This window comes from Phyllobates terribilis, unplaced genomic scaffold (genome assembly GCF_046119375.1).
Source record: "Phyllobates terribilis strain yellow unplaced genomic scaffold, ASM4611937v1 Scaffold_13__5_contigs__length_258822181, whole genome shotgun sequence".
Classification (NCBI taxonomy): Eukaryota; Metazoa; Chordata; class Amphibia; order Anura; family Dendrobatidae; genus Phyllobates; species Phyllobates terribilis.
Window position 1 is genome coordinate 125,952,071 of NW_027362773.1, and position 24,269 is coordinate 125,976,339.

The 24,269-nt window shown below is 48.4% G+C and overlaps 1 protein-coding gene across 4 annotated transcripts in view; it reads right to left on the minus strand.

The window, feature by feature from the left end:
• Window positions 1-24,269, minus strand: part of LOC141174026 (sulfotransferase 1 family member D1-like) — a 68,853-nt gene that overhangs the window by 18,868 nt on the left and 25,716 nt on the right. For all 4 annotated transcript variants that reach the window (XM_073658608.1, XM_073658609.1, XM_073658611.1 and 1 more), the window contains one exon: window positions 6,733-6,830. In XM_073658608.1, coding sequence (XP_073514709.1) covers window positions 6,733-6,830 — 98 coding nt within the window. The remainder of the gene's footprint in view (window positions 1-6,732; window positions 6,831-24,269) is intronic.

The window sequence follows — 24,269 nt, forward strand, 5'->3', positions numbered from 1 at the left end:
CAGGTGGGCGAGTTCAAAGTGACGGTTTTCTCCCCAAGCAATAGAGACCGGTAAAGTCAGAGACGGAGAGGGCTTACTTTTGTCTAGGACGACCTCTCCGAGCGGTCCTAGACACTGGCGTTTCCCGGCTTTTCCGGGCAGGAACGGATGAAGTGCTCCATACTGCCACAATAGAAACAGCTTCCCTCGGCTCGGCGAGACTCTTGGCGAGATCTGACCATCTTGGTCTGGTCGATCTGCATAGGTTCAGGCGAGAGCGCCCGCGGAGTGACTGGTTGAGAGGCAGGTCTCAGGGAAGTAGGAGCAGAGCAAGAAAAGTCTTTCTCCCAGGTAGTCTCTTTGGCACGTTCTTGGAACCGGATGCCAATCCGGGTAGCTAGTGACACCAGGTCATCCAGAGTGGTAGGAATGTCCCGACCAGCTAACTCGTCCTTAATCCGACCGGAAAGACCCTCCCAGAAGACGGACACCAGAGCCTCATTTTCCCAGGCAAGCTCAGAAGCGAGGGTGCGGAACCCTATGGCATATTGGCCCACGGTGAGACTCCCTTGGCGGAGACGTAGCAGAGAGGAGGCAGAAGAGGTTTTCCGTCCAGGTTCATCGAAGACTTTCCGGAAAGCAGCGAGGAAAGACGGCAGGTCGGACACCAAGGGATCCCCTCTCTCCCACAGGGGATTTAGCCATGCCAGTGCCTCCCCAGTGAGATGGGACATGATGAAGGCCACCTTGGCCCGGTCGGAGATGAACTGGTATGCCAATAGCTCAAAGTGCAGGGTGCACTGGTTTATGAAACCCCGAGCTAAAGTAGGTTTGCCGGCAAAGCGTGGAGGTGACAGAAGCCGAGGTCCATAGTCGGGTACCATGAAGGGACTGGATTGCGGTACCGCAGGAATGGGCACGGCTGGACCAGAGGTAGACATAGACGAGTCACACAATGCGCCTAGACGAGAGTTAACGGACCGTAGATAGGACAGTACCACCTCCTGCTGAGTTTTCTGACGTAAGACTTCCTGGTGCAGATCGGAGATCTGGGGGCCACCGGGTTCCATGGCCCGAGCAAATTGTAACGGGTCTGGGAGGTGGAACCTCTGAGCAACTATACAAGGGGGCAGTCCTTGTAAGGAAGCGGGTGGCTCCCAGGGAAGACGGGCAGGTAGTCACGGCAAGTGACAGGGACAGTCTCTGGGTAGAGGGGCAGGTAGTCACGGCAAGTGACAGGGACAGTCTCTGGGTAGAAGGGCAGGTAGTCAAGGCAAGTGACAGGGACAGTCTCTGGGTAGAAGGGCAGCGGGCTGGTGGCTGGTGAGCGCTCCCAGGTGAGCAGGCGAGAGTCTCTGGACAGGCAGGTGGTCACGGCAAGTGACGGCAGAACCTCCAGGTAGACTAGCAGACAGGTAGCGGGTGGACGCTCCCAGGTGAGCGGGCAAGAGTCTCTGGACAGGCAGGTGGTCACGGCAAGTGACGGCAGAGCCTCCAGGTAGGCTAGCAGGCAGGTAGCAGGTGAGCGCTCCCAGGTGAGCGGGCAAGAGTCTCTGGACAGGCAGGTGGTCACGGCAAGTGACGGCAGAGCCTCCAGGTAGGCTAGCAGGCAGGTAACAGGTGAGCGCTCCCAGGTGAGCGGGCAGGCTGGTCCATAGACAGACTGACAGGTGTCGGAGAGCAGACCGTCGGACCACAGGCTTGCAAGCTGGTAAGCGGATATCAGGCAGGTATCAAGCAGGAATCTGGCAGATGACTGGCAGGTAACAGGCAGGAATCAGGCAGGTGACTGGCAGGTAACAAGCAGGAATCTGGCAGGTGACTGGCAGGTAACTGGTAACGGGACCTGAGGGCTGAAGCAGAGTGAAGGCATTGCAACAACATTGCTCGGGCACCTCCATTTTGGAAGAGGTGCCTTATAAATGGGAGGTCTTCCGGCAATTGGCCGGGGACTCCTTAGGATGGCGTGCGCGGTCCCTTTAAGAGAGGGGGAGCGCGCGCCCTAAGCACACTGCCGGGGAAGGAGCGCGTGCCGGAAGCAGCGGGGAGAGAAGAGCTGGAGGACACTGCGCCGGGAGCGGGGAGGTGAGAGGGACGGCGTCTCTGCCTAGTACGGGGCAGAGACGCCGATGCTACACATTATAACCCAGGATAGGATCCTTTGCCACGTTCTGATCACTGGTCACGAGAAAAGGTACCAAAACCTCAATGGTGTTGCTGTTCTTCATGGCCCTCAGTTGGAAAGTCACTTCCAAGCCTATGAAAGGGATTTCGGTCTGGTTGACAGCTTTGATGTGGAGTTCCACTGGTCCTAAGAGTTCTTTTAGCGACCGAAGGCAGGTATGTGGCAGCTAGCGCCTTCTCCATTATTCATTTAAAAGGCTCACTTGGGCTTATGTGTCCTACAGTGCTTTTAGCAGGAGTCCATCTAGCTGGCACTGTATAAAGCACCTTTCACCAATTAGGCTGATGAGACTGAGCGAGGAATCCTCCTCCCAGGAGTACATCGTTTGACCTCCGCAATGAGCATTAAGTAACTGATGCACCTGTCTCTCTTGCAGCTGTTGTAGACAGGAACACACTTGGGGATAGTACTGACGCAGACGTTTTACCTCATGCGCCATTCTGGGGTTTGGAGAGATTTGGATTTGCTTCTGGGGCCTCCTCCGTGTCGTGGTTACCAGTCGCCCCGCATTGGCAACCTCCTGTCTTTTAACCCAAACGACCATTACCATTGGCATTCCTTGGCATAATGTCCTTCCTCACCACATCTTAGATAGTGGACACACACCGTACTCTGATTTGATGAACGGCACGCTTCACAAACCGGGTATTTTCTGTTTTGGAACCCACTCCTGGGTCTGAGGAATACAGGTTCTGGCCTGGAACAAATCAACTTTTTCACCTCAATCAACTCGGCTCTCAGTTCTCCTATTACTTCCTCCCAGTCAGCGCTGGCGATCCTCTCTTCTGTTGATGATTTAAGGTTCCCTCTTGGAGGTGGCACTGGAGGGTCTCCATGATGATCTTCGGACTGGCCACCGGGGGTCTCCAACTTCAGCTTACTCATTTTGGTGATTTTAGGAGCAGAGCCTTTCTTTAACTTCTGTTCGCTCTCTGACTCCAAACTAGCTGCCTCATTCATTTTTTTAATTAGGACTTCATCCAGAATGCCAGGTTCTTCTAGGTACTGTTTCAGCTGCAGCTTGATGTCTTTGCTGATTAACCCTGTTCCCAATGATCTCAAGAACTTATTCTGGACTAGTCCAGCATCAAACTTCTCCTCCGCTTCCACATCTCTGGATGCAAACAACAGTCTATCCTTCAGTTCAGTTGCTCGAAACAAGAAACTCTGGGGTGATTCATTATTTTTCTGTGAGAGGTTAATGAGTCGATGGAACAATTCTGAAGTACTCTCTTCTTTATAGTGCCCTTTTAAAATCATCTTCAGCTGTTGCAAGGTCAATTGACTCTTCATTTCTAGCATACTACGGAGGTTCAGTCCTGGGCTGATCGCTTTCACCACCCCCTCAACGATCTCATCTGGCTGGTAGCCTTTCTGTAAGCCTGTATTGATCTGGTGCAACAAGTTCATATAAGACAGTTTCTCTTTCTGTTCACACTCTCCAATCTGTCCCAGGATCTTGAATTCTTTCCTTATGGTGATTTCTGGTGTTAGAGAGGACTGTCTTCCTGACTTATCTAACCCGAGCAGAGTAAAGGTTCTGTCTGAGTCTGTCACCCGTTCAGAGGTTTTGGTCGATTCCTGCAGGGCTGTTGTTAGGGCTTTGAATTGTTCTTTCAATTCCTGTACTTCTGTCTGCGGACGGAGATTCCCGCTTTTGGTAATTGGTGCCGCCCCTCCATCCTCCAACTTCAACCTGGTTAGAAACTGGGTTAGCTCCTGGAGGAACATCCCCATGACGTCTTCAGCTTCTTTCTCCCCCAGCTCATACATTTTTGTATTAATGGCAGCTAACAGTTGCCTGCGGTTGTGTGCTTTAGAAATCTGTTCTTCTGACATCTTTATATGTTCTGCTACTGTTCTCAATTCTTCACAGGTTAACTGAAGAAGCAGCTTACTAATTCTGTCCATTTGTATTTCCGCATCCATTGCTGCTAGTGAGTTTTCTTTAGGGCTGGTCCCCTTTAATTGGTGTAGCAGGTTGAATTGAGGTGCTGTGCTGCTGTGTTTTTCCAGACACTTTTCCTCTTCTCCCTCTACATGCTAATTGCCTCACAGGATTCCACGTACGAGCCACCAATGTTATGCGCACGCCGCCTAAGTTTAGATAGGGGCGAGACAGGTTTCATGAATTCTTTGGAAATCTTTGGGAACCGTTACTCAGGGCGACCATAGGCTGCAGCTTCTCTCAGACACATGATAGATTCAATTGCTGACCAGACACATCTGACAAGAGTCTTTTTCAACACTTTAACAGTGGAATTTAATCTGAAACACGGGCAGTGCAATTCAGGGATATTACAGCAACAATCTTCATTACAGTGCAGTCTGAGTTTCTTGAGCAACCGGCTCCAGTAACAATAAAGTAGTTTCTTCACAAGGCACAGTATTACAGTCTCTTCAGTAGCATAATTCAGCATAGATTAGATCTCATAGCAGCACACTTCTATGCATACACAACCACAGACTTTTCCTTCACAAGGACACAATAGTACACAGCATTCTTTATCCTGTATGGAGTTGGAGGGGGGACGGTTTGATGAAGGAGATGATCCCTGTGACACAATTCCTTCCTGTCCTTATCTTCCTGCCCGATAATACTCTGCACTGTTCAGAAAGTTTATCTGACCTGTATTTAGTTTCTCTCCTGATCTGAATCCTGTTCAGTTGCATTCTGTCAGATCCAGATAACACACCATCTTTCTCTTCAGCTTCAGCCAGACTACAAAAACAAGTTCCCCACGATCCACCTGGGACTCTGCTAAAACACTTCCTGTCTCATGTGACTGTGTTAACCCCTATAATTGCTGTATGCTTCTGAAGCACAACACTTCCTGTCTCCTTTGCTTGTGTTATTTGTAACAGTTGCTGGATGCTTTTGAAGCAACATCACTCCTTCTGCATGTCACATCTACCCACAAGTCTTAGATTGGGTTGAGGTCTGGGGCTGTGGGGGCCAATCCAGCGCCTCTACTTCATTGTCATCGACCCATTTCTTTGTCAATCTCGACATGCTTTGGATCGTTGTCCTGCTGGAACACTATGTGTACTCAAGTGTACGAAGTAACTCGTCTTGTTGGATACTCACATATAGCTCAGCATTGAGACCACCATCAATCCTGGTCAAGTATCCATTGTCTTTGACTGTGAAACATCCCCATATCATCAGGTTTCCTCCACCGAACTTTCATGTCATTGCTCCAAATCACCCATTTCCAATCTTCTACTGTCAACTTTTCATACTCTTTTGCAAACTCGAGCCGACACGTCTTATGACAATACTGAAGTCGAGGCTTCTTCACCTTTTTTTGAACCACCATTCCAGACTTGTGTAACATGCATCGCACGGTGCTTGCATGGACATCTGTGATCTCACTATTATGAAGCATATGAGTCACCTCCATTGTCGTCTTTGTCGCGCCAGAACTGATAGATTTTGTGATGAGCCGACTTGTTGACTCCGATATTTTGCCTAGACGTTCACCTCTTGGTTTTTGAATGGATGGATGAACTTCATCTTTCAACTGTCATGACACTCACATAATGCAGTTTGACAATTTTCTTGGCCGAGAGATCGCTATTGATAAGCTGGATGATGCTGTTTCTCTTTTCTTGGGAAATCTTCGTCATGGCTGTTTCTCAATTCGAACCAGTGACCTTTCGCTTGGGAATCAACCTATAACACACTGAGCTATTAGGGAATGTGAGAAAAGGTTGTATTTTGTAGTATACAGGAAGAAAAACAATGCAGTGACATGACAAGAATCTGCAGAACTAATTATATGCTAAATAGTTGCAAGTCAAATGTATATATGAGATAGCCAAGGTAGTGCATGTTTTTCATAGTTGATATGTCAGATGGTTGTGCATGTGCACACAATGAGTAAAATTTGTCAAGCTAAATTTGGGAAAAAGAAAACTGTCTAGCTCTTGCACCTTGTTTATTAAATATTTTTTTTGTGCCTTAAACAAGGGGGTGTGGTTTTGCGGAAAGCAGGTGTGGTTTAAAGGTCATATACTATCTAACATGCGATACCATGCGCCCCCAAAAATGCACCAAAATTTTGCCGCAAATTTCATCCACATTGTAAGTCAGTTAATAGGTGGCGTAAAGTTATACTAGACAATGTAAAGACATACCAAATTTATCAAACAGCATGAGCCGCCATACTCTGTAACTAAATTAAACCACCTATAGCTTCCTTGGAAGCATCTTTCTGGAATTAAAGAGGTTGTCCACTATTTTTTTAATGATGATCTATCCTATTCAAATCAATAGGAGGCGGATGTGTAATACCCTGCAGCGGACACTATCAGAAGAATGCCAGCTCCGCAAGTGAGTACTTCCTGCTGGTGGTCGCCGCCACCATTAACAGCTTATCGACGGGGGTGCCGGGTGTTGGACCCCGGGCCGATCACACATTGACGGATAGGTCATCAATGAAAATGTAGGTGACAACCTCTTTAATCTTACATCCACGCAGTGTAGTCCTAAATTATTAGATGCAACATCAATTAATCATTATCAGATTTATAACACTATGACTAATCTTGAAAATTTTATCTACCTTCGAATTTTTTTTCCAAAAAGAATCTGGCATCAGTTGAATGGGAACATGTGTTTTCACTAGTCGTGGGGATGGTGTGCCATTAAGTTGTTCTACACCTATTAGAGTAAAAAAGATATACGGTAATACTGATTTGTGCATTCTGATGTATCTTAATGATACAGACATTGGGATATATTATTTTAAATCTAGCACAAAAGAAAGAAAATTGGAGGACAGTCAGGTATATTTTTCTGTTTTAAAAAATACAGCAGTAAAGTTAGACTGTTCACATAAGCGGTTGTAGGAATGCGTCAGAGGTTTAAGTATTTTTGATGGCAAGCATAGAATTGCTCTGTGTCGCCATTCTTTCCATTAACATTACTGATGCCCAACCCCAACAAATATATCATATGTGTCATGGGTATGTTAAGAATGGAAGCCATGACACTCATGAGAACTGAGCCTTCTTGGTCACTTTTCTTTGTACCAGTGGAATTCTCTGTACATTTTTTTTTAAATAAATAAATACATCTGTCAGTTATATTTTTTCTTTGGGAACCATGACTCGTGTGTGTTGTTAATACAACATGATGTACATATACAGTACTGTGCAAAAGTTTTAGGTAGGTACAGAAAAAATGCTTCAAAGTAAACATAATGCTGGTAGGTGTGGACCCACTGCGCCACAGGCCGGGCTTACCCTGGAGGGGCATGACTAAGTGTCTACCGAGTCTTCACTAGTTCCTCTGATGGTGAGAATAGGCTGGGCTGCAGATAGACACCAGGTACCACTCCAGGGAAGTCCCAGGGACTTCAGTAGCTGACAGGAGGGTCAGAGACACGTGTATGAGGTAAAGAAATAAGAAAAAAGAGGATAGCACTCACCGGTCCATAAAACGTACTCCTTTATTGTATCACTTTAAAAGCAACATACGGGCTAGATAGCGGAACACTATTCCTGGACGACAGCTGTTTCGCACGTGTCAGCGCTTCTACAGGTCGGACCTAGCCCACATGTTGCTTTTAAAGTGATACAATAAAGGAGTACGTTTTATGGACCGGTGAGTGCTATCCTCTTTTTTCTTATTTGTTTACATGATGTCATTGAGTACTTTTTCTGGATAAGCACCCGGTACCAAAGGGAGAGGTGTCGCATGTCTCTTTGCAATTTTCTGCCCCGTACAAAGGTGCCGGTTTTCTGTTTTCTCTTGGTGTTTGAGTATAGGGTAAAGGATGGCGAGACTTAAGCGTAGTCAGATGGTCTGAGGTCAAGGCAGGCAGCACAGGTTCACTATTCAAAGCCAGAGTCTGGAATGCAGATGTCTAGTAAAGCGGATAAAAAGGGCCGAGTCGATAACGAGAGACAGAATACGAACGTACACATAAACCAAGTACCACCCGGCTAAGAAACACCGTACGGGCGAGGAATGTGGGATGTAGTCGCCTGATAAATCACCTGCTAGCTGGTGTTAGGCTGGGGAAGAAAATCTCTGCAGGACAGAATGGATACAAATTCCTGCAGAGTTTGGCCATGTCTCCTATGACTCACAACCAGCACAAGGCAACACAGGGCAATTGTAGGGGATCAGCCCTTACCGGACATTGAATGCACTGTGGCTTTAAGAAACCATGTTCCCCTCTGGGTTTTCTGCTTTTGGACTAGTCACCTCCCCCCTCAGGTTGCGTGGTGTGTGCTGGGAAAGATGAAGAACCAGGAAGCAGGGAGACCTCGTGTGTGTCTGACTTAACAGAGAGACTCCTGCGGGTTCCCTGATAAGGATAGGTTATAAAAATAAACTGTTAATCTGTGAGAGATAAGAGTATGGACTTTAGAAAGATTTGTTGCCAGGACTGTCAAAGAGTAGAGAAATTCATCCCTTGTTGAAGAACAGTTTCCCTGAAGACTTGTGATCTGATGCAACAGACAACATAGAGTGTCATCCATTCCTCAATAGTGAAAGTGAAACAAGATTTGCCTGCCTGCAGAGGACAGAGATCCAATATACAGGAGAAAGATATTGAACTGTGCTAGGGTTTAGTGTGGTTTTCTTTAGTTAGGATGCTGTAGCAAAGTGGCCCGAATAGCGGGAAGCCAGATAGAGAATTAGCTTAGAGTAGTTTGTGAAACTTGATGTGTACTGTTTGTATTGGGCTTTCATTGCCATAGCTGGAGCATAGTTTTGTGACTTACTTCAGTTATTTCTTCCTATGTTCATGTTATTAATATTGTCATTGTAAATACTGTTATTCTCATTTCCCGGCATATAACCCCTTTGTACATAATAAAGCCGGAGTTTTGTTTCAGCCTTCTCGTCTACTGTGCCATACTTGAATCCTGCCTTGCGGTGTTCTTTGGACATCGCTACACAATGGTCAAGTACTAGATGAAGCAGAGCGAAACACACGGTGAGTAGGGTGGCTCTAAGAAGGCGTGTGAGTGGCCAGTGTAAGAGTAAGAATGCTTTAAAAAATAGAAGTGTTAATAGTTTAATTTTGTCAAACAACAAAATGCAAAGTAGGGTTGTTCCAAACATCTTGGAGAACTAACCACAGATCTTCTGTGAATTTAATTTGCACAAATCCTTCGGTCTCTTCATGTAATCCCAGACAGACTAGATGATATTGAGATCAGAGCTCTGTGGCAGCCATATGATTACTTCCAAGACTCCTTATTCTTTATGTTAAAGATAATTTTTAATGACATTGACTGTATTTTTGGGGTCGTCCTGCAGTAGATAGGTTTGGAGCCAATTAGGTGCCTCCCTCATGGTATTACAATGTGTATACAGTACAGACCAAAAGTTTGGACACACCTTCTCATTTAAAGATTTTTCTGTATTTTCATGACTTTGAAAATTGTACATTCACACTGTAGGCATCAAAACTATGAATTAACACATGTGGAATTATATACTTAATAAAAAAGTGTGAAACAACTGAAAATATGTCTTATATTCTAGGTTCTTCAAAGTAGCCACCTTTTGCTTTGATGACTGCTTTGCACACTCTTGGCATTCTCTTGATGAGCTTCAAGAGGTAGTCACCGGAAATGGTCTTCCAACAATCTTGAAGGAGTTCCCAGAGATGCTTAGCACTTGTTGGCCCTTTTGCCTTCACTCTGCGGTCCAGCTCACCCCAAACCATCTTGATTGGGTTCAGGTCTGGTGAATATGGAGGCCAGGTGATCTGGCGTAGCACCCCATCACTCTCCTTCTTGGTCAAATAGCCTTTACACAGCCTGGAGGTGTGTTTGGGGTCATTGTCCTGTTGAAAAATAAATGATGGTCCAACTAAACGCAAACCGGATGGAATAGCATGCCGCTGCAAGATGCTGTGCTAGCCATGCTGGTCCAGTATGCTTTCAATTTTGAATAAATCCCAACCAGTGTCACCAGCAAAGCACCCCCACACCATCACACCTCCTCCTCTATGCTTCACGGTGGGAACCAGTCATGTAGAGTCCATCCGTTCACCTTTTCTGCGTCGCACAAAGACACGGTGGTTGGAGCCAAAGATCTCAAATTTGGACTCATCAGACCAAAGCATAGATTTCCACTGGTCTAATGTCCATTCCTTGTGTTCTTTAGCCCAAACAAGTGTCTTCTGCTTGTTGCCTGTCCTTAGCAGTGGTTTCCTAGCAGCTATTTTACCATGAAGGCCTGTTGCACAAAGTCTCCTCTTAACAGTTGTTGTAGAGATGTGTCTGCTGGTAGAACTCTGTGTGGCATTGACCTGGTCTCTAATCTGAGCTGCTGTTAACCTGCGATTTCTGAGGCTGGTGACTTGGATAAACTTATCCTCAGAAGCAAAGGTGACTCTTGGTCTTCATTTCCTGGGGCGGTCCTCATGTGAGCCAGTTTCTTTGTAGCGCTTGATGGTTTTTGCAACTGCACTTGGGGACACTTTCAAAGTTTGCCCAATTTTTCGGACCGACTGACCTTCATTTCTTAAAGTAATGAGCGCGACTCGTTTTTCTTTACTTAGCTGCTTTTTTCTTGCCATAATACGAATTCTAACAGTCTATTCAGTAGGACTATCAGCTGTGTATCCACCTGAATTCTGCACAACACAACTGATGGTCCCAACCCCATTTATAAGGCAAGAAATCCCACTTATTAAACCTGACAGGGCACACCTGTGAAGTGAAAACCATTTCCGGTGACTACCTCTTGAAGCTCATCAAGAGAATGCCAAGAGTGTGCAAAGCAGTCATCAAAGCAAAAGGTGGCAACTTTGAAGAACGTAGAATATAAGACATATTTTAAGTTGTTTCACACTTTTTTGTTAAGTATATAATTCCACATGTGTTAATTCATAGTTTTGATGCCTTCAGTGTGAATGTACAATTTTCATAGTCATAAAAACGCAGAAAAATCTTTAAATGAGAAGGTGTGTCCAAACTTTTGGTCTGTACTGTACGTATTTGCCTGTATTTATTAGCATTAAAGGGAATCTGTCAGTAAGATCAACCCTCCTGAACCGTCTTTATGAGCATGTAGGTCATAGGAAGCTGAACAAAATGATACCTTGATATCTGCGAACCAATGTCTTATTTCAGAGAAATCCACATTTTTCTTAATAGGTAAATGAACAGTTAAGATCTGTGGGTCAGATCTCCCTGAGAATCTGCCTCCTGACTCTATTTTAAATGAAAGGAGGTGTTACCAGTGTGAGACATGTAATGACTGACAGTCTGCTCTTCTGTTCTACATGTCTCACACTAGTAACACCTTCTTTCATTTAAGATAAGCTCTGGAGGCAAATTGTCATGGAGATCTATGTCCATGTTACATATTAAGAAAAACGTGGATTTTTCTGGAATAAAACAGTGGATTGCATATATTAATATATAATTTTATTCAACTTTCTATTACCTGCATGCCCATATAGATAAATCTCTAAAGAGGGTCGATCCTACTGACAGATTCCCTTTAAGGACACCAAAGAATGATCAACAGCGACATTGAGGACCATAGACGCTGCACACAGAAAAGGCTTCTATAAGGTGCTAGTCACATAGTTACATGAAGTGCACAATATTGGCTAACAGCTTATTGGTCACTCCTATACTTTTAGATAAGGCAGGCTGTCCAACACATCTATAAGTACACCCCATTGTCACTTTATGTAAGCCTTATCTGTGTGCTTTTAACCCCTTCACGACCTTAGACGTATCCATATGTCCAGGTTGGGAAGTACTTCCAACCTTGGACATATGGATACGTCATGGTAATATTGTGCGCACAGTAGCTGTGTGTGCGCGATCGCCACCGGGTGTTTAGCTGACATGACAGCTGACACACAGAACTCACTGCCAGGAACGGTGCCCGCAACGATCCCGGCATTTTAACCCCTTAAATGTTGCGATTGATATCGATCGCAGCATTTGAAAGGCAGGGAGAGGGAAGAGGCTCCCTCTACCCTCCGATTGGCGCCCCCGCGATGTCATCGCGAGGGGCTGATCGTTGCCATGATGACCCGATGTCATCATAACGACATCCGGGTCACCAGTGCTAGCAAGCTAGTTAGATCATGTGCAGTGCCATCAGCGGAAAAATAAAAAAGTTATAGCTCTCAGAATAAATCAATGCAAAAATAAGTATTTTTTCTTTAAAATAGTTTTTATTGTGTAAAAGCGCCAAAACATAAAAAAACTAAATAAATGGGGTATTGCTGTAATCGTACTGACACAAAGAATAAAGCTGCCTTATAAATTTTACCACACCCGGAACGGCATGAAAACCGCCCACCAAAAAACTATTCCTGAATTGCTGTGTTTTTAGTCTATTCTGCCTCCCAAAAATCAGAATAGAAAGTGATTAAAAAATGTAATGTGCCAGAAATGGTACCAATAAAAGCGGCAGCTTGTCCCTCAAAAAGCAAGCTCTCACATGACTCTATTGGCAGAAATATGGAAAACTTATAGCTCTCAAATTATGACGATGCAAAAACTAGTTTGTGCAAAAAAAAAAACATCTTTTTTTAGGCCCCCTTCACCCGTCCGTTTTTTATGTCCATATGTGGACATACAACGACCATTGCCGGGGGCGACTGCACCGCTGTTTCACTCCAAGGTGTGTCAGAAACTTGGCAGTCCTGAACTCTGTTTTCCTTTCACACAGTCCTCTATAGCACAGAGCCTCCTGCTCTGCAGTTTGCAAAACCAAAGACTGATACACCCAAACCTTTGCTGCAGGTTTTAAACAGGAATCTGTGGCTATTAGCCACCTGTAAGACCCGGGCTGGAGGGAGTGGACCGCCCCACTTCCATTCCTGTAGTCCACTCCAAGAATAAAAGCCCATGCCGGGTTTTACCAAATCTGCCTTGGACAACTAGTTTGACCAAGTCCAAACTTACTTTTATTCTGCACTGCAATCACAGCTATCTCTGTGACTGCAATGCACTCCAGTAGGTTTAATATGCTTCTATGCACATTCTAGGAGAAATATACCGTTCCTCGCATATGATTCCCGCCACTGACTCACATATCCCCCTCCTCTGTTCAAACTTGTGGGGTTGAACACTTGTCACCATACAGGGTGCCCGTGGCAGGGCATCTGCATTTCCCTGCGACTTCCCAGCCCGATGTTCCACCGAAAAACTAAAATTTTGTAGGGACAGGAACCATCTGGTGACCCGAGCATTCCTCTCCTTTGCGTTTCTCATCTAGACGAGGGGCGAATGGTCTGTAACTAAGCAAAACTGTCGCCCAAGAAAATAATAGCGTAGGGACTCCAAGGCCCACTTAATTGCCACAGATGATACGACCGGAGTCGCCTCCGTAATCATACAACTCCCGGTCTTTCCAGGCCAAAAGAACCGCTGCAAGATACGCTCTTGTGTCTTTTTAACCTCTAGATGCCCCCCAGCAGCTGTGTGTGGGCCATCTCGACGGTGTGACTGTGGCACTACTAGTTGTTCCACGACCTCGTCCCGGATCTTGTCAACCCTAAAGAGTAAATCTTGGTTGACCACCATGCGTGGAAAGACAGTCTCTGCACCCGGTTGCTGACCCACCCCATTTACCTCTATTACCCTTTCCTGTGCCCGGGTCAGGGTAGGATCCTGCAGCTGAGCTGTCCCAAATGCTCCCGGGGACACTTCCAGCTCTGGGATCAATAGGGTCTCCTCAACCTCTCCTGCCAATACCTCTAGGGGAAACCTATCTGGTTCACACTCTGTCCCTAGGTTGGTGACCCCTATGGCAGGTATACCTGACTCGGGATCTTTGGGTTCCGCACCCGGACACACTTTTATTCTGGGAGGGTTAATCTTACTCTCCCACAAGGACCAAAACAGTGGCAAATCTCTTCCCAGCACAGTCCCGTAAGGAAGAGTCTTTACCACTCTGACCACGTTTAACCTCTCCGCACGGAGTGGAAAAGGTAACCTCCGCCGTCGGATACTCGCGAAGTTCACCATAAATGCTTATGACTCCCACTTTCCCCCCAGTGGGTTCCAACCTAGAGATCAATGACCCATGGATGAGTGTACCATATTTTTCGGACTATAAGACACACCGGACCATAAGACACACCCCAAATTTTAGGGTGGAAAATAGGAAAAAAATATTTTTTATAAGATAGGGGTCCGTCTTATAGTCTGAATAGGTATCTTACCTGGGGGGGCGGTGGAGCTGGGGTCACAGGAGGCAGGGTCCTTCAGGAAGCCGGCGGAAGTGGAGGCATGCTGGTACCTGGTGGCTGGGGGCCTGGTGCCCTGGTACCTGGGGTGCTGGGGGCCGGGGGTGCTGGGGGCCTGGGGTGCTGGTGCTGGGGGCCTGGGGTGCTGGTGTGGGGGCCTGACCTGGGGTGCTGGTGCCTGGCCTGGGGTGCTGGGGGCCTGGGGTACTGGTGCTGGGGTGCTGGTGCTGGGGGCCTGGGGTGCTGGTGCCTGGCCTGGGGTGCTGGGGTGCTGGTGCCTGGCCTGGGGTGCTGGTGCCTGGCCTGGGGTGCTGGTGCGGGGGCCTGGGGTGCTAGTGCCTGGTCTGGGGTGCTGGTGCCTGGCCTGGGGTGCTGGTGCTGGGGGCCTGGGGTGCTTGTGCGGGGGCCTGGCGTGCTGGTTCTGGCGCCTGGCCTGGGGTGCTGGTGGAGCGGGATCGCAGGGCGACGGCGGAACAAGAGGTGAGGCGGGCCGGTATCTGGCTGGGGGCCAGGCCTGGCCGGGTACCGGGGCCAGTGTATTGCTGTGAGCGGAGTTTGCAGAGCAGAGTGAGTGGCTTCCGATGGCCGCGGCCATGTTCCTGAAGCTGTGCTCTACAGGAAAATGGCCGCCGGAGCCGGCGCATGCGCTCTTCCGAGTCGGCGGCCATTTTCCTGTAGAGCACAGCTTCAGGAACATGGCCGCGGCCACCGGAAGCCACTCACTCTGCTCTGCAAACTGCGCTCACAGCAATACTACACCGGCCCCGGTACCCGGCCAGGCCCGGCCCCCAGCCAGATACCGGCCCACCTCACCTCTTCTTCCACCGCCGCCCTGTGATCCCGCTCCACCACCACTGGTAAGTTGCGTTCGGACCATAAGACGCACCCCCCATTTTCCTCCCAAATTTGGGGGAAAAAAAGTGCGTCTTATGGTCCGAAAAATACGGTAACTAGGCTCCCTGACTCCAAGAGAGCCTCTGCTCGAGCACTTGGCACAGATGGAGTTTCCCTGTTGGTCCGACAGGGTCCGCAGCGCAGACAGTCCGAGCATACATAGACAACCTGCGGTTAAACCCGCAGTCCATGGGTTCAACAATTAGGGGGCAGTTGGCAGCCATATATCCTGGCCCTTGGCGATGCCAGCACCTAATAGCAGTGGCACCGCCAGTTCTCGAGACCAATTTAGGGGAAACTGGTCTCCTGCCCCCTCAGTGTGGGCTTGGTTCTTACTGTCCCCATCAGAGGGACGTGACCCTTTCCCAGACTCCGGGGCTTGCAGGGGCCGGCATGCCATTCGCATTGGGGCAGAGTCCCGTACAAAGTCCTGGGTGGCTGTATACCACTCAATCAGGCTAACCACCTGGTCGAGATTACCTGGGTCCCCCTGCCCCACCCAATGCTGTATGGCTGCTGGCAGAGTTCGCATCAGCCGGTCCATCACCACCCTCTCTACCATTTGGGCAGGGCTCAAGGTCTCAGGCTGGAGCCACTTTTTGTCCAACTGTAACAAGTCATATGCTTGAGACCTAGCGGGTCGGGACTCCGCAAAGGACCACTGGTACACGCGTTGGGCTCGCACATAAGTATTAACCCCCAGTCGGGCAAGGATCTCACCTTTCAGCTTCTCATAGTCCTGGGCATCCTCCCGACTGAGGTCAAAGTAGGCCTTCTGAGCATCGCCCATCAGAAACGGAGCCACCACTTCAGCCCACTGATCCGATGGCAGGCACTCCCGCTCCGCTGAGCATTCAAAGACTGTGAGGAAGGCTTCCATGTCGTCCTCAGGACCCATATTCCTCAACGCTGCTCTTACTTTGTCCCGGGCCTCACGATGGATCGGGACCGGCGTTGGGGCCGTTTCTCGAAGGGCAGCAATCTGTTGCAGAATCAGTTCATTAGTCTTTTGCTGCTGCTGGTACAGTAGCTGCTGCTGCTGATTGTGCTGCTGATCCCGCTTCTGCTGTTGCCGCTGGAGATTGTGGTGCTGGTGTTGCTGCTCCTGCTGTTGCCACTGGAGACTCTAGTGCTGCTCCTGCTGTAGCCGCTGGAGACTCTGGTGCTGCTCCTGCTGTTGCCGCTGAAACTGCAGCTGCTGCTGCTGGGTGAGTACCAACTGCTTTAGTAGCTCCTCCACTTTGTCTGTGGGCCTGGGCTGCAAGGTGGCAGGCCTAATAACAGACATGCAGCTGGCGTCGGGGTATGCCTCAGTTCACACTGCCCGCATTCTCCACCATACTGTAGTGCGGCAGTGTTCACACTGTGCAGTAATGAGGCAGTGGCCCAAGAAAAGTCCAGCTTAAATGGCATTATTCAGCAAAAACTCACACAGTGAAGGCTGCTTTATCCTCCGGATCGCAGCCAGGTTGTCCACAATAGTCCATACAACAACCGTTGCCGGGGGCAACTGCACCGCTGTTTCAGTCCAAGGTGTGTCAGAAGCTTGGCCGTCCTGGGCTCTGTGTTCCTTTCACACAGGCCTCTATAGCACAGAGCCTCCTGCTCTGCAGTTTGCAAAACCAAAGACTGATACACCCAAACCTTTGCTGCAGGTTTTAAACAGGAATCTGTGGCCATGAGCCACCTGTAAGACCCGGGCTGGAGGGAGTGGACCGTCCCACTGCCATTCCTGTAGTCCATTCCAAGAATAAAAGCCCATGCCGGGTTTTACCAAATCTGCCTTGGTCAACTAGTTTGACCAAGTCCAAACTTACTTTTATTCTGCACTGCAATCACAGCTATCTCTGTGACTGCAATGCACTCCAGCGGGTTTAATATGCTTCTATGCACATTCTAGGAGAAACATACCTTCCCTCGCATATGATTCCCATCACTGCCTCACACTGCAGACATGCCCTTTCTTTCCGGCAGCACGTAGGAAATGCATGCAGCACACGTGCACACTGATGACACACAGATGACATCTGTGTCTCATTAGTGTGACAAGTACTGGAGTCTGGGAAATTTTTTTACAGTTATCGCTGTTCCCAGACGCCGGGTGCTGAATCCAACTCTCATCTTTGTCGCCTGGTCTCCCTGCGATCAGCAAGACCAGGCGACGCTGCTGAGACTTGTAGCCAGCACCCGTTGTGTATCGCGCATATTAAATAAATAGGTTCCTCCTATATTTGCTAACCCGCAAAGGCTAAACAGACAGCTGTGGGCTGATATTAATAGGCTGGGAAGGGGCCATGGATATTGGCCCCCTCCCAGACTAAGAACATCAGCCCTCAGCTGCCCCAGAAATGGTGCATCCATTAGAAGCACCAAATCTGGAGCTTAGCCTCGGCTCTTCCCACTTGCCCTGATACTGTGGCAAGTGGGGTAATAGTTTTGGGGTTGATGTCAGCTATTTTATGAACGCTGACATCAAGCCCAGGGGTTAGTAATGGAGAAGCATCTATCAGACTTCCCCATCACTAACCCCATAGTACCCCATAGTCAAAATGAATAAAGAGACCGCTCACCACACGAGCCGGAAAACACTGAGCTGAGCTACCTGTGACCGGCGGTAACCTTAATAACATCACCGCTCATCACTGCAGTCGCGTCCTAACGCTCAGCTCAGTGTGTTCCAGCTGGCATGGTGAGCAGTGGCATTACTGATGTGACCACTCAACCAAACCATCCGGATCGACGTACGACATCAACATTATCGTCAGACAGGTGAGAATTACTTTTATTTTTTATTTTTATTTTTTGGTTATTAAATGGGTAAAAGAGGGTTATTGTGGGGGGAGTGTTTTTTCAATTAAAGGAAACGTCATCAGGATTTTGCTAAGTATACTACAGGCATTGACAGGTTGGTGCTGTTACACTGTTTAAAATGATACCTGGGTTGAAGAAATACGTCTTGCCAGTAGATGCTACTGAGCATGCGCCATTTTGTTGGAGCCAAATTATTATTTTTTTTAAGACCACAATATTAAATGCGCAGGCGCAGTATTTAAAACAGGAGGCAAGTCACTGAACGTTTAATGACCTGTCATTTAAGCCCAGAATGATGACGATGAGGACAGAGCACTAAATAAAACCCGCCCACAGCACCACCCCCGAGCACGAGCATCTCATTAACTCAGAACTGCAAACACAGATTAAACAAGAACCACAAGACGGATTTCTTCAACCCAGGTATCATTTTAATCAGTGTAACAGCGCCAACCTGACAATGCCTGTAGTTTACTTAGCAAACTCCTGATGACAGCTTTCCTTTAAAGGACTTTTCTCTGTGTGTGTCTTTATTACTTTTGACTATGGGGTCAGTAATGGTGAACGGTCTCTTTATTAATTTAGACTATGGGGTACTATGGGGTTAATGATGGGGAAGTCTGATAGACGCCTCTCCATTACTAACCCCTGGGCTTGATATCAATGGATATAAAACAGCTGATATCAACCCCAAAACTATTACCCCACTTGCCACCATATCAGGGCAAGTGGGAAAAGCCGAGGCTAAGCGTCAGATTTGGCGCATCTTATGGATGCGCCATTTCTGGGGTAGCTGAGGGCAGATGTTCTTAGTCTGGGAGGAGACCAATATCCATGCCCCTTTCCCAGCCTATTAATATCAGCCCGCAGCTGTCCGCTAGCCTTTGTGAGTTAGCATGTATAGGGAGAACCCCATGTCATTTTTTGGGGGGACCTCCTTTTTACTAACCAGTAAAGACTAAGCAAACAGCTGTGAGCAGTTAATAATAGGCTGGGTACATTTATGGCTATTGGCCTCTTCCCAGAATATTAACACTAGCCCTCCGCTGTTGGCTTTTTCCTCAGGTGGTTAAGAAAATTAAGGGGGACCCCATGTCATTTTTTTTTTTTTTAAAACAATAAATACAAGTATGGAAAAATAAGCATCTATCTATCTAGTTCCTCCTCGCTATCTACCTCTATCTTTTGAACATCTTTAATACATAACTCTCTTTAATTTCTATGCTGCATTTCATTCCATACGTGTGACATGGACAGCACACAAATACACAGATGTTACATGGATGTCACATATGTACACACGGATGGCACATAGACACAGACCACTGATCTCACCGGTACTGTTTTTTCCAGTACCGGAACCAGCCTTAGTCCCTCCTGAGCCTTAGTGTGTGATGGCAGTCAAACATAGAAAAAAACATATCAATCTGGTATTGCTGTAATCGCACCGACCCAAAGAATAAAGTCATCTAATTACTTATACCGTATGAAGAATGGCGTAAAAAATAAATAAAACCAATTCTTGACCTGCTGTTGATTTGTTCATTCTGCATACCAAAGATCGCAGTAAAGCTTGGCTCACATTTATCCTGCACTCTGCGCTGAGCGCTTACACCGATGTGTATGTGTAAATCTCTGAAATACGTGATTCAGACTCCCGGCAGAAGATTCCCTGTAATCAGCATATGGAGCCACTGTGGATGAAGTCTGGCCTGTGATCCGGCGGTGTCCGTCTTTTTAGATGTGCATAAAAGTGCCGTCGGCAGTGGCGTACCGCCAATGGCGGCAGGCCACGCGACTGCTATGGGGCCCGTGAGTTGGGGGGGCACTGATGAAGGGAGGCCCCGAGGGGGGTCCTGATGAAGGCAGGCCCCGAAGGGGGCCCTGATGAAGGGAGGCCCCGAGGGGGGCCCTGATGAAGTGCCGTCAATTAAGCAGCGCCGGTGGAGCAGGACGGGGGCCCTGATGAAGTGCCGGCAATCAAACACCGCCGGAGGTCCTCCCTGCGGAGATGCTGGGGAAGCGGTGTGGGCCCCAATGGTGAGTGGGCCCCTCTGATGGTCCAGGGCTTGTGATGGCCATCAGACAAGCCGGCGGCCCTGCACAGCTGGACCGGACACAGGCCAAGGGGCAGGTGAGTGAGGCTTGTCGCCAGATTCCCCAATCCCCATATTAAATATATTTCTAATGTGTCTTGTGTGTATGTCAGTGTGTATGACTGTGTATATATATATTTATGTCTGTTTTATGTGTTTTTAAGAATGTGTTCAAATATGTACATATGTCTGTATGTGTACTTATCTGTGTATCTGTTTGTGTATGTGCATATCTGTGTACCATGTGCATGTCTGCTTACCATGTGCGTGCATGTCTGCTTACCGTATGCGTGCATGTCTGCATACCGTGTGCGTACATGTCTGTGACTCGCCCCCTGGGCCGTGGGGCACTCGGATCCGGGCAATAGGGGAACGATGGGGGTAGTAGTGGCAACCCGGTTCCGTGGCTCAGGGTGGTCAGGCCAGTGGTAGTCTGCTATGTGCTGTTGGTAACGTCCGACTACGCCACCCGTGGATTTGCGGTCATTAGGAACCGCCGCTGCAGGGCAGACCGCTGGGGCTGATGGTGTATGCAGCTGAGGTGGTGTGACTCCCCACGGGAAGAGTGCAGTCCCAGGGCAGTGTAGTGGATGGTGGGAGTGATGGTGGTGAGAGTCCCAGTGCTGATAGTGCTGGAGGAGCAAGGAGCACACAGACAACAGGTTGCAGTCCAGGGTCTTTACTAAAACGGATGAACTGACCCACAAACAGTCCCGGCTAGGAGGGGACCTGGATGTCTGAGAGCAATGGGGAAATTGGCCCTGGTCAGGGTGAGGGTGTAGGCCTACCGTGCTTTCAGTGCTCCTTCTGGCTATCTACTCCTTATAGGGTAACAGCCCACGTTTCCGAGCTTTCCGTATACTCTCGCCTGTATGGCCTGCGACGTGGGTTCCTTTCCGCTCCCGGCCTGGTACGGCTGTGCTGGTCCCTTCTGTTGTGGCAGAGCCTCCAGGCTTCTTAGGCCAAGGAATATACAGTCCCCTGCGGACTGGTTATCTGCTGCAGGATGTGGAATCCTCCCAGCCTCAGACACCAAAGTCTGGTAAATTAAGTCCTTTATCTGCCAAGACAGGCTCGCTTCGCCTCTTGTCTCTGGCTTGTGGCTCTCCTCCTGCCACACTTCCTCTTAGGTGCAATACAACTTTCTGTCCCTGCTCTGCTCCGGGACACGTCTCAGTACTGAGACAGGTCATCCAGTCCTCCCTAACCCTGCCCCCAGCACCAGCTTTTATAGGGGCAGCCTGCTCCCCCTACTGGCCTGAGACAGGAGGTCCTGCATGCTAATGTTCCCCTGACTAGAGAACCTCCCCCTTGCTCTCAGACACAGCTTTATTACATTTTGTGGCATCCAGGCCAGGGTGACACATCTGCTTACCGTGTGCGTGCATGTCTGCGTACAATATGCGTGCATGTCTGCGTACTGTGTGTGTGCGCATGTCTGCATACTGTGTGTGCATGTCTGCGTACTGTGTGTGCATGTCTGCATACTGTGTGTGTGTGCATGTCTGCGTACTGTGTGTGTGCATGTCTGCGTACTGCGTGTGTGCGTATGTCTGCGTACTGTGTGTGTGCGCATGTCTGTGTACTGTGTGTGTATGCCTACGTACTGTGTGTGTGTGCGTGTCTGCGTACTGTGTGTGTGCATGTCTGCGTATTGTGTGCGCATGTCTGCATACTGTGTGTGCGCGTGTCTGCGTACTGTGTGTGTGCGAGTCTGCATACTGTGTGTGTGCATGTCTGCGTACTGTGTCTGTGTGTGTCTGTGTACTGTGTGCGCATGTCTGCGTACTGTGTGTGTGCGCATGTCTGCGTACTGTGTGTGTGCGCATGTCTGCGTACTGTGTGTGTGTGCATGTCTGCGTACTGTATGTGTGCGCGTGTCTGTGTAATGTGTGTGTGTGCATGTCTGCGTACTGTGTGTGTGTGTGTGTGCATGTCTGCATATGTGAAGGATGAGGGGACAGCCTGGGCCCTGTGTACTATACCTATATTTCTCCGCCCAATCTGTGCATCATGAATGTTGGTATGTATTAAAGGCCCACTGAGACTCTTTCGCCCGGGGCCCACAAAAACCTGGAGTCGGCCCTGGTTGATAGCAATGATGGAAGAGGGAACGTCATGTGACACTCTCTCTCCCATTATTCCTACTCTGCGTCTGACGCAGCGGCGTGATGACGCTCCACGCTCTGTCAGACAGTGGAGCTGGCAGCTGCTGAGGTGATGACAGAGACGCGCTGCAGAGACTGAAGCAGCTGGAGGACTGGGGGCTGCATTTTACCCTATGGTGGGGGGAAGCTGCATTTTACCCTATGGGGGGCTGCATTATACTGCGTACAGGACCATGGAGAGAGCATTATACTGCGTAGATGACCATGGCGAGTGCATTATACTGCGTGGAGGACCATGGCGAGTGCATTATACTGCGTGGAGGACCATGGCGAGTGCATTATACTGTGTGGAGGACCATGGCGAGTGTCTTATACTGTGTTGAGGACCATGACGAGTGTCTTATACCATGTGGTGGACCATGACGTGTGTCTTATATCGTGTGGAGTACCATGGCGAGTGTCTTATACCGTGTGGAGGAACATGGCGAGTGCATTATACTGTGTGGAGGACCATGGCGAGTGCATTATACTGCATACAGGACCATGGGGAGTGCATTATACTGCGTGGAGGACCATGGGGAGTTCATTATACTGCGTGGAGGACCATGGCGAGTGCATTATACTGCGTGGAGGACCATGGCGAGTGCATTATACTGCGTCGAGGACCATGGCGAGTGCATTATAGTGTGTTGAGGACCATGGCGAGTGTCTTATAGTGTGTTGAGGACCATGGCGAGTGTCTTATACTGTGTGAAGGACCATGGCGAGTGTCTTATACTGTGTGGAGGACCATGGCGAGTGCATTATACTGTGTGGAGGACCATGGCGAGTGCATTATACTGTGTGGAGGACCATGGCAAGTGTCTTATACTGTGTGGAGGACCATGGCAAGTGCATTATACTGAGTGGAGGACCATGGTGAGCGCATTATACTGAGTGGAGGACCATGGTGAGTGCATTATACTGTATGGAGGATCATGGTGAGTGCATTATACTGTATGAAGGATCATGGCGAGTGCATTATACTGTGTGGAGGACCATGGCGAGTGCCTTATACTGTATGGAGGACCATGGCGAGTGCATTATACTCTGTGGAGTGTGGAGAGGTGTGGGGCCATTATATTGTATGTAGGCCCATTATACTGCATGGAGGGCTGTGTGGGGGTCACAGTTGGGGGATCATACTGTGTTGGGGTCACCATACTTTGCCTTGGGAGTTGAGGTGGGGTACAATAGGGTCATTATACTGTGAATGTGGAGAAATTCACCATGGGGTAATCATACTGTGTTTGGGGATACTTTTTTGGCATTGTTGGCATCACTCTTTATGGGGGCAATGAAAAAGGAATCTAGGACTTCAGCAGGAGGAAAATTACTATGTAAAGGCTGGAAAGTTGTGAGATCTGCTCTTCTGTGACCCCGACAATTATTTACTTTTGGGGGGGAGGGGGGCAATTAGAACTTCTGCTATGGGGCCCCATGATTCCTATGTACGCCCCTGGCCATCGGCCATAGTTTTGTGCACTTATGAAAAGAAGGACACCTCTGAACAGAGGCCAGACAGAGTCTAGAGTAGCCCTGCTGTCTCATTATAGTGCATGTAAAGTTCACATGTTTGTCATTTCTGTAGTGATGAGAGCCCATCTAATTTATGGGTGCATGTCTCCAGAAGCATGAGCTGGGCATAACGTACTGGGCACTGCAATGTACTGGGCACTACAGTATCAGATTTTCAATTTTCACTCAGCATCTTGTTTCTGCTGCTTGTTTCTGGAAAACACCCATGGAGTCAAAATCATCACTACACTTGTAGATAAATTCCCAAAGAGATATAATTTCCCAAAAGGGGTCACTTGAGGGGGGTATTCTGCTCTTCTAGCACTTAGGAGTTCAGTATATGGAGCCTGCAAACTAATCTAGGAAAATCTGCGCTCCAGGAGTTAAATAGCGCTCCGTCCCTCCAAAGTCTCGCCTTGTGGTTAAGGAATACTGTAGAGTCACG